Source organism: Lingula anatina, chromosome 2 (genome assembly GCF_051362555.1).
Source record: "Lingula anatina isolate TDL-2025a chromosome 2, LinAna3.0, whole genome shotgun sequence".
In the NCBI taxonomy this organism is placed as follows: domain Eukaryota; kingdom Metazoa; phylum Brachiopoda; class Lingulata; order Lingulida; family Lingulidae; genus Lingula; species Lingula anatina.
Window position 1 is genome coordinate 33,559,220 of NC_141768.1, and position 11,146 is coordinate 33,570,365.

Below are 11,146 nucleotides of genomic sequence, written 5' to 3' on the forward strand. Positions count from 1 at the left end.
TGCAGAGACAATTCCTTCGTCGGATCAATCATGTTCTTATGGTTATGACTTTAGCGACCCCAAAATCTCAGAATGAATTCTACATCAACAAGAAACCATGACCGGAAAAAAATATTAATTTCTGCCTTTTTACTGTTACACACAGCACCACAAACACAAAAACGTCAGACTGAAACTAACTCTTCCTCCAAACAAGACCTCTCCCTACTGCAGTGCCAATTCCTTCGTCAGATCCATCATGTTCTTATGGTTATGACTTAAAAGATCCCAATATCTCAGAATGACTTCTACAACAACAAGAAACCCTGACTGAAGAAAAAGATAAGTTTCTGCCCACCATACTATCACACAACACAAAAACACACCCCCATCCAAGCACCTTATTCCTTAACTGAATATATCTTATATATCAGACAAAATTACAATCATAACAATATCAAAATAACTACATATTTCTACAGATAAATACCTTTTTAAACCTGTTTCGATTTTTTTTCAATATATATACATATTTTACCTTCTTAAATGTGCATATAACATAGTTGTCGGTTCCTTCTATAACCTCAACAATTTTAATAACACTTTTCCACTTACCTTAGAACGATACAGTGTTATTTACCTTTCCTCCAGTTTTCATCTTGCTTTCCTTTCCTACCTGTTCCTGTGTTTTCTTCAAAGTTTCGCAGCGAAACTGTTGAGTGCTGTTACAACCTGGAATCCTTACATTTCTTTCCATGCATATAATTTTAAGACCAAGGCGAGCTACGCCACTTGTGGGGAACCCCCTTAAACCATCCCGGGGCCCCCACATTACATAAAATAACCTTTTTATAATATAACCCCCAGGGTTTGTGCACAATGGGCTCAAAACTTTGGATAACGCTATCTGTAATACTGCTACAGAGATTCCCAGGTTCCTTGTCTTAAATTCTGCACACGGAAAAGAATGAAACGACTCCATGTTGTAACTTCAACAGAATATATTTTGCTACACTAAAAGTTACATGATACAAGTATGTCCTCTCTCTCCTTCTCTCTAGCTCTCCAGTCTCCATTCTACATACTACTCTCTATACCTTCTACATCTTACTCTTCATTACCATCTCTTTCTCTAGATTTCAGTTTACAGATTTCTTTATACTAAACTTTATCAGTTAACCTGTCCATCACGTAGCTTAGAAACTGATTGGTTACTTCATACACAAATCCACCTTCTTCCAGGTGGGCACTCCTAATAACACCCTGTAATCTAGTTTTAACAGATTACTGGCTTCGAAACAAAGGACATTAAAATTTGAACTGCAAGGTGTGAAGCATTATCTGAACAACTTGTACAACTTGGCTTCCCATGTCTGAATTTGATCAAACAATGGCTTCCTCTGATTGAGTTAATACAACATTATGTATGAAAGTTTTAAAAGTACTAATTACACTTTTTTCTATACACTATGGTTCCTGACAGCGGGGGTGTCGTGTGAGAGGGGGCCGTAGCAATAGTCCGAAGGTTCAATAGTCCGAAGGTTCATTGGTCCGAATATTCACTATAGAACCTTCGGACCAATGAACCCTTGATTAAAAAAATCGATGAAAATGTTACCACATTTCGGACCAATGAACCTTCGGACCAATGAACCTTCGGACTATCGAGACGCCCCCGTGTGAGAGTGAGACACAGATTTCATTATTTGTATTGTATATACACCTACGTGTGAAATACATTCAGCGTTTTCATACCTTAACTTTTTTGTTTAAAAAGAAAAAAATCACACATTTACTTCGGAGGGAAGAATCAATGTTAGGCTATAATAGTTTTTGAAGGGAAACCACGCATGCCTCTCCCCTAATTGTGATTGACAGTGTCCTTGCATCTTGTTGACATGATATCAACTTGAAGTTTACTAACCTGCCCCAGGCCGTCATTGAACGACCTTGTCCGCGTACACTGGAACACTTATCCACAATATACACTGATCCACAATGCACTTTGAAGAAACTTTCATTTCATATCTTGTTTCACAGATGATGACAATAAAGATAAAGTGATAATACATTTTTGCTATTAATATTTATGTGGAGTTGTCCAGTTTTTTTGGTTGCTTTGATTTTGCAAGGAGAAAGGATAACGAAAAGATAATATGCTTGGTGTGATTTTTAAATTAAAATGTTTTAGTTACTATTTATAATTGCTTAAATATTTTAACATTTCTTTGATTTGCTTGAAAGAAGATGGCATGCAGCGACCCATAGTTCCCCTATTCACAGTTCAGAACTGGCATGGTTTAAAAAAACTTTCGCGTGTGTGTTTGTGTGTGCGTGTGTGTGTGTGTGTGTGTGTGTGGGGGGGGGGGGGGGTAGGGAGGTAGGATGCCTCACATTTACCAAGAGGTTATAAAGAGTCTCATTATAACTTCTTGCATTTACCAACATCAAGTGGTGAGAGTATTAGCGAGGCAGAAAGTGTTTCAGACAGCACATCTGATTAATTATCTATTGTTTATTATACATTTTTTATTCTCATATTTATATATTTTGTATAAAATAACTCTTGCATTGCTTTCTATACAAGGTCTTTATCACATACATTATCATATATGAAGTACTTTTTAGGTGATTTATTTTCATTGTCATACAGATTATTGGCCATTACTGTTATAATGTGTACTATATTTTCATTTAGTTTTTACTTTTACCTTATCATTATTTTGGTACAATTTATACATGCACCTTGTTATGTTTATTGTATGGTTAATGGAAACATTCCAAATAGGTGTTTAGAGTGCTTTAACACATGATTTTTGTTTGTGTTACTGTAACAGCCTTTTGCTTTTAGCATTTTTTACTATTCTATAGGGCTTTGTACAAAATGTGTATTGGTTAACAATATAATTATTTAGACCAACAAATGCTGGTCTGTGAGAAAAGTTATATAAAATTAATAAATATGCTGATACAAGTTTTTCTAGTTACAAGACTTTTATACAGTTAAGTGAAATCAGTGATGGTTTCTGTGAGAAAATATTGTAATACACCACCCCTCCCTCTCTTCTCTAGGATTAAAAAAAAAACAAACAAACAAAAAAAAAAAAAAAAAAAAACAATTACTTTCCCATTTACTTTACATTTACATTTAAATTTACATTAAACGAAAATGAAGAAACCTCTATTTTGGACACTGCTTTTATAGTGACCATTAAAGAAAAACCATGTTACTTACTCTTTTTAAAACTTACAGGAAAGAAACACAGGTCTAAAATGCAGCCTGTGTTGGAAAAGCAATCTAATTGGTTTCTTTTTCTGTTGTACATGTTTGTGAAGTTGTTTTCTTTCATATATTGGCATTTTCAATGTGGGACTTGGAACTCCCATGGTCATGAAGCCCAGTGGTAATCAAATTTTCTAAATGACCACGTTATTAATAAAAATAAATGGTGGTGATTATAGTTAATCATTATGTAATATTGCATCAAAATTGACAAAAAGCCAACTTCGTGCACTGTCATCACAAACGTTATGATAAAAAGCAAACTGTGTTACTTATTTTTTTTTAGCTTAAAAGAATGATTCTTAGGATTGACATACAGCTCAAATAAGAAAACCAGCTCTATTGGATTATCATTTTTTATTGAATTAATGCAACTTTTGTGAAATTCTCATTTTTCTCATTCTGGCATTTTCTAAGTATGAACTTGAACTCTCATGGGCCTGCTTTTACTTTCATCGGTATTACCTGTTTTGCATAATTTAAATTTGATGTCGACTTTGAAGTTAAGCGTAATATATTATTGATCAGAATTGACAGCATCCTATTTTGTGCATTATTACTTTGTGCTTTTCTTAAGATGTGACTTATGGGCCTGAAAGACCTTTGAGAGGGTCAGTCTGTAAATTTCCCTTGGGTATCACTAAGCTAAGTTCAGAGTTATAAAGTCATTTGCCTAATTAATAGGTTATTAAATGAGATTACATAAAGCACAGTTGTTGATATTTCCCTGTAAACTCCCAAAGATTAAGCCAGTCTGCTAGATTAATAATAAGGAAGCAGTGATAGTTATGCAGGTAAATTTTGCAATATCTCTGGGTCCACTCCTGTTATTGACCATGCTACCTTTTGTGCATGATTAAAATTCAGTGTTGACTGACAGTGCTATTATAAGCATTATTTATTATTGCATCAAAATTGACAAAATGACCTATTTTGCATCTTTATTTTCTGTTTTTTGTCTGTACATTTGACAGCTTTGCTGCCTTGTTTCATAAGTGATTGCATATTCTCTGTTTGAAGATGTTTGAGGATTGGCATTTTAACTTATTAAAATAAAATTGTGTTCAGATTCATATATATTCTGAGCACACCAGAATTAAAAATTAACATGACAGTTTATGGACAAAAATATCACAATCATCTACTCTTGCAAATGTGCATAATATTTTATAAGTAATCATCACTTTTGTTTACACTGGTCTTGTTTTTGATGTGCTGCCCTCTTCTTCATTAAACTGAAGTATAAGGATGGACAAAATGTCCTTAAAAAAACAGCTACAGTCACAGTGAATGGCGCTAAAATAAGTTCATTTTTCTGCTCCTGTACTGCTTTGAGAACCTTGGATGCAACATACTCCGGCGACATCCCTGTCTCTGTGGTCTTGTCCATCACTACAAAAGGTAGTATAAACTAGAGGATCAGAGAGGCGATACCGCCTCCGAATATTGTACCACCAGCTGGAGCAAGCGCATTCGTATAGACCCCCACATACACAAAATAAGGGACACAGCCACCAGTTTTGTGCTTGACAAGCTGTTAAAATGCAATCAACAAGAATTTTTAAACTTTTGCAAAAATATATATATGGTACAATCAAATTTAAGTTCTTCGTAAGATAGGTCAAGGGTCAATTTCAAGGTCACAGTAAATTGCCAGTATATGACTTCCTATTCAAGTTCAAGAGTAACTATGGACCTATCTCTGCCAGTTTTGGAGACAAAAGGAAAGCAAAATTTGCAAAGTTCAGTTCATGGTGAAAAGTAGGTCAAAGGTCAATTTTAAGGTCACATTTAGATTGCCAGTATATGACTTTCTATTCAAGTTCAATAGTAACTACGGACCTATCTCAGCCAGTTTTGGAGATAAAAGAAAAGCAAAATTTGCAAAATTCAGTTCATGGTGTAAAGTAGGTCAAAGGTCAATTTTAAGGTCACATTTAGATTGCCAGTATATGACTTCCTATTCAAGTTCAATAGTAACTATGGACCTAACTCTGCCAGTTTTGGAGATAAAAGGGAAGAAAAATTTGCAAAGTTCAGTTCATGGTGAAAAGTAGGTCAAAGGTCAATTTTAAGATCACATTTAGATTGCCAGTATATGACTTCCTATTCAAGTTCAATAGTAACTACGGACCTATCTCTGCCAGTTTTGGATATAAAAGGAAAGCAAAATTTGCATAGTTCAATTTGTGGTGAAAAGTAGGTCAAAGGTCAATTTTAAGGTCACATATAGATTGCCAGTATATGACTTCCTATTCAAGTTCAATAGTAACTATGGACCTATCTCTGCCAGTTTTGGAGATAAAAGGAAAGCAAAATTTGCAAAGTTCAATTCATGGTGAAAAGTAGGTCAAAAGTCAATTTTAAGGTCACATATAGATTGCCAGTATATGACTTCCTATTCAAGTTCAATAGTAACTACGGACCTATCTCTGCCAGTTTTGGAGATAAAAGGAAAGCAAAATTTGCAAAGTTCAATTCATAGTGAAAAGTAGGTCAAAGGTCAATTTCAAGGTCACATTTAGATTGCCAGTATATGACTTTCTATTCAAGTTCAATAGTAACTACGGACCTATCTCAGCCAGTTTTGGAGATAAAAGAAAAGCAAAATTTGCAAAGTTCAGTTCATGGTGTAAAGTAGGTCAAAGGTCAATTTTAAGGTCACATTTAGATTGCCAGTATATGACTTCCTATTCAAGTTCAATAGTAACTATGGAGCTATCTCTGCCAGTTTTGGAGAAAAAGGAAAGCAAAATTTGCAAAGTTCAATTCATGGTGAAAAGTAGGTCAAAGGTCAATTTTAAGGTCACATATAGATTGCCAGTATATGACTTCCTATTCAAGTTCAATAGTAACTATGGACCTATCTCTGCCAGTTTTGGAGATAAAAGGAAAGCAAAATTTGCAAAGTTCAGTTCATGGTGAAAAGTAGGTCAAAGGTCAATTTTAAGATCACATTTAGATTGCCAGTATATGACTTCCTATTCAAGTTCAATAGTAACTATGGACCTATCTCAGCCAGTTTTGGAGATAAAAGGGAGGCAAAATTTGCAAAGTTCAGTTCATGGTGAAAAGTAGGTCAAAGGTCAATTTTAAGATCACATTTAGATTGCCAGTATATGACTTCCTATTCAAGTTCAATAGTAACTATGGACCTATCTCTGCCAGTTTTGGAGATAAAAGGGAAGCAAAATTTGCAAAGTTCAGTTCATGGTGAAAAGTAGGTCAAAGGTCAATTTCAAGGTCACAGTAAGATAGCCAGTATATGACTTCCTATTCAACTTCAATAGTAACTATGGACCTATCTCTGCCAGTTTTGGAGATATAAGGGACTAAATGTTATAATTTTGGAGTTACCATAATGTGCCTTAAATTTCGTACAGAAAAAATTAATTAAAATAGAGAAAATGTCATTTTGGTCAAAATTCTTGAAATAGGAGGTGCTCTGAAGTTTCAGAAGTTCAAATTTGATGAAATAATGTCAATTTTGAACACAAGTTGTCTGCTTTGCCAAGCCTTATGTTTTATTTTTCCAGAGTACAAAATTTATTATCCATTACCGTACTGCACATTTTGCTTTTACCACCAATATGTACTTTTTGATACAGCGTAACTCAAAAACCGTATGGAATACAAAAAAACCAAGACCACCTCCAGTGTTGGGCTTTACATGCTCTACAAAATGCAAAAAAGAATGGGTCTCTAGCATTAACGGTTCCCGAATTAGAGACAGTTTTCAGTTTCGGTATCTTATGGCCGCTACTCCCGTGAAAATGCACTGATTGACCCCAAATTCATGGAGATGAAAGATGACCTGAAGGGTAACACTTTCCAATAATATTATTGGTTAAGTCTGTGTAGTGTCTGAATAACAGGGCAAAAAAAAATTTTTTCGTAAAAAATTTCATTTTTTTGAAAATTTTGGCCCATTTGACCTTGAAGTAAAGGTCAAAGGTCAAATCCAAGGGTATATTTGAAATCTACACATATGACTTTTGGAAAGCCGTCTATAGAAATTTTTCCCATAACTCCTTCCGTAGGGTAGATAATTAGCATTTAATTTTGCCATTTTTAGACAAGGGTGCATTGTAATGAGTGCCACACCCAGACCCCAATACCGACAAAGCCCAAATTTTACGTGGAACGAGTTGAGATTATAGGTGACCTAAATCCATGAGATGGGTACGGGGGCCCTTACCGTCTAGGAGGAGAAGCGGTAACGGTAGCCGTCCGGCGGAGCCGGCGGAACGATCCGGACGGGACCGAAACCATGTGTACCGCCAGCGCTAACGCTGGTGGTACAAAAATTTTAGATGAACAAGAATGCAATAAGCTGCAACAGCCCAGTTGGTCTCTGGTATTCTGTCGACTTAAAGAAGTTTGATGGTCTGATACTAAAACAACTTTTCCCCTTTAAGTTAACTGTTAAATACTACGCTACCTTAGATATGTGCAAGATATTTTGAAAACTAACAAACGTTCATGATCAACATCTCAGAATTAGCATGCCAGAGTAGTGATCCAAGTTTTTACCCCATAGTTACCTCCATATCTTGTCCCATCTCCCTGTAGTGCATTTAGAGACAGGTTAGTCTTAATATACCCAGGACTTATCACTGAGACTTTGATGTTCTTGTCTGCCACTTCGGCTCTCAGGCTGTCAAAATATGCTTGGGCAGCATGCTTGGAAGCAGCATCTGTGGAAAACAAAGAGGATGTCATATCTCAAACAATGTGACCATCACATCTAATCTTTTTCATAACACCCTTTGAAACATTTAAGAGTGATTTTCATGGCAGGTTTGGTTGATTTTTTAATGCTGAAATGTGCCAATTTTTTCCTACTTCAAGAGTCTGCCCATGCAACTGTTTCATTTTAAGTAATGATAAGGCTGCCTGTCATTTCCACTGACTGCAAGACAAACTCACAGGTTCAAGTGTATAACACTGACTGTTGATGCTTTTTAGCATCAAATTCTTAATTGAAACTCAACAAATCATTCCACTTGCATGTGGAACTTAATTAAGTAAAAAATGAAGAATCCACTTACACGCAGACCTGTAAGGAATGGCTATTTTTCCTTGAACACTGCTAATGGCAACAATATGACCACAGTCTCTAGACACCATGCTTGGTAATAAGGCTTTGAAAAAAGGCAAAGATTTTAAGAGGATTTCAAATGGTCAACTAGCTGCTACACAACTTTTCAGGTAATATTACCGTCTCTTAAACAGACACATTATCAAAATTTATAGAATTCTTGCAAAACTATTCGACAACATACAATTTAATGCAATAGGCAGTTTTTACATTTAATTTCTCACTTTAATATATGAAAACAATACAAAACCAATCAATCATATTTTTAAAGTAGACTTCATATAGATTTTGTTATGATAGCTGCATTGATAGTTTCAAGAAACCACCATCAGGGAATGAGGCGTTACAGCCTACAGTGGCCTCTACCTGAGAAGTTTAATTTCTACATAACACAGCTGATTAAGTTCTTTGCTGGATATAATAATATCACTTTCAAAATATTGTGAGTCAGACACTACATTTGATATAACAGCTTTCTACAGTTAAGTTGTTCATTCTCTACCTTGTGTCAAAGCAATCTGTCCAAAGTAGTTGACGGTCATTACTGACATGTGGATACCCAGTTCAGTCTCCATAGCTTCTCCACGATAGCTTATTCCTCCATTATTCACTAAAATATCAATATGTCCATGTATTTTCAATGCTTGGGCTGCTCTCTGTGGGACTGAATCCAAGTCAGAGAGGTCCAAAGTAAGTATCGATGGTTCTTTTGTCTCGATGGCCTGAAATGATGTCACAATAGTATACATCATTACCTATTATCCTAAAATGCAGTTTGAGAGATTTCTGTTCCTTCAAACAAATCTGAAGACCTGAAAGAACCATGCATTTTAACAAGACTAGAGGGCTTGTAACTGATATTATTGTACTTTGTACAGAATTATCCCACATTAAGACCAATCATGGGTGGGTATTGGAAGGTAGGAAAACAGCAACCATGTCCACATATTGGGAAAAGAGGTGCAGAAAAAACAAGACGGGCATAGGTGAATATAGATATGTGCTTATATACTTACAAGCTTCAGGTTTTGTAAGTCCTGTTTCACCCTCTTCAATTCAGCTTCCCTTCTTGCACACAGTATGACCCTGGACCCTGCCTTGTAAAAGGCATGAGCACAAGCTGAAATTCAAATGTCACCTAAATATAAACATTCAACAGTTGCATTTTTGTCTATACAGTGATCTTACCTGATATTAAATAGGTTTTCTAAGTGTTAAACTCTATACACATGTATTTATAAGCATATAGATTTTTCCTATTTCACAACCACCAAAGATAAACTGTCACATTTACCTACAATGCTGAACCATTATCACTATAATACATACTAAAACAGTGAATACAACTTGACATTTATCCTACCACCACAACACACCATCTCACCTTCTCCTAGCCCTGAACTGGCACCAGTGATGAGAACCACCTTGTCCCTCAGATCCAAATGACACTTCCTGAATAGTCTGTATGATACCCAGACAGCCATCAGAGCAATGGGAATGTATATAGAGGATGACATCATAGCAGCTTTCAGACTCAACTGTTAAAATAATTCAGAGCAGTTTTTAACTTTCAGTTTGAAAAAAGTGACATGCACAACAGAGTTTCTCACTGGAAGGCACAAAAATACCAGGGTATCTGGTGCTTCTGCAGTATTCTGTTACCCTACCCTGTAAATCTTTTATTCTTATTATGTTTATCACATCACAAATAATTTCTAGGAAAATATGTTGAATATTAGACTTTCATTAATACAGGTTTTTTTATGTTTGTTTTGTTCTAACAAAATCAAATTTAAACATATACCAAGGTAGATACCAGTACTACAATTTTTTTAAGAAACCTCTTTCAATGGTTGGAAGGTTTATTAGTCTTAAGGTCATTGGTCCATCAAATTGTAATATTTTATCAGTTTTTTAATGAAAGGGTTTGTTGGTCCACAGGTTTAACAGTGAATATTCCAACAAATGAAGCTATGAATATTAAAACTTCACCCCAGAAAAAGTACTGTGAAGGTGGGTTAACATGTAAAAGCAGGAAATTCTTGAACGCTGAAATAATGGACACTACGGAACAAATGCAATTTTTGGCATGTTACAAAGTATGATTGTTTATCCAAGGGTCCTCTGTAATATACTGTAGATGAATTGTGCATGCATCACTTCCCTTGGGAACAGAGGCAGGTCATCAGATGTGGAGTTTACAGAAGCAGAAATATTGGCAGAATCCCACCTAACCATTTCCCATCGGGTTGCAGGTTATTTATTGACACCTGGGTTCTTTCTACTGGCCAGCCAGGCCGGCTTGTTGCACGTCAAGTCACGGTCAAAACATTTACAGGAAGCCTCAGCTATGTTCAAGTTCAAGTTTATTCAATCTCACAAGTTGAATATTTTCAACATAGAGATACAAATTGAACATTCAACATAGAACTTCTACACAGAATTACTAATTCAGCTCAGCATGGATATAATAGTACAGAATTCGATATAAATATACGTGTACTAATACAACATTCAATATAATAGTGTTACATTTGACACAGAGGTACATGTACTGTGTATATATACCGGTAGGCTTTAAATTTATTTTGCCATAGCTGATAATTATTATTAGTCACCGAAACCAGGGTTGTGGGTGGGATGCATATCAGTGACAATACCGATACTCAGTCAAAACAGATTCATGAAATAGCTGCCAACAAACCTGCATGTTAATTAAATATTTACAAATAATCCGCCTTGTTTATGTGCCGCACGTGTGAAAATGACAGGAAGCGGAAGAA

The 11,146-nt window shown here is 35.5% G+C and overlaps 1 protein-coding gene across 1 annotated transcript; it reads right to left on the reverse strand.

The window, feature by feature from the left end:
* Window positions 1-3,604: 3,604 nt before the first annotated feature.
* LOC106154831 (dehydrogenase/reductase SDR family protein 7-like) lies at window positions 3,605-11,145 on the reverse strand. The gene is made up of 7 exons (XM_087003116.1): window positions 11,091-11,145; window positions 9,748-9,901; window positions 9,380-9,483; window positions 8,866-9,085; window positions 8,314-8,406; window positions 7,807-7,959; window positions 3,605-4,654 (listed from the first exon to the last, which is right to left on the reverse strand). Exons 2-7 carry the CDS (start codon window positions 9,881-9,883, stop codon window positions 4,443-4,445), a joined length of 918 nt encoding a protein of 305 aa, XP_086859242.1. The 5' UTR covers window positions 9,884-9,901; window positions 11,091-11,145; the 3' UTR covers window positions 3,605-4,442.
* Between the last annotated feature and the right edge of the window lies 1 nt (window position 11,146).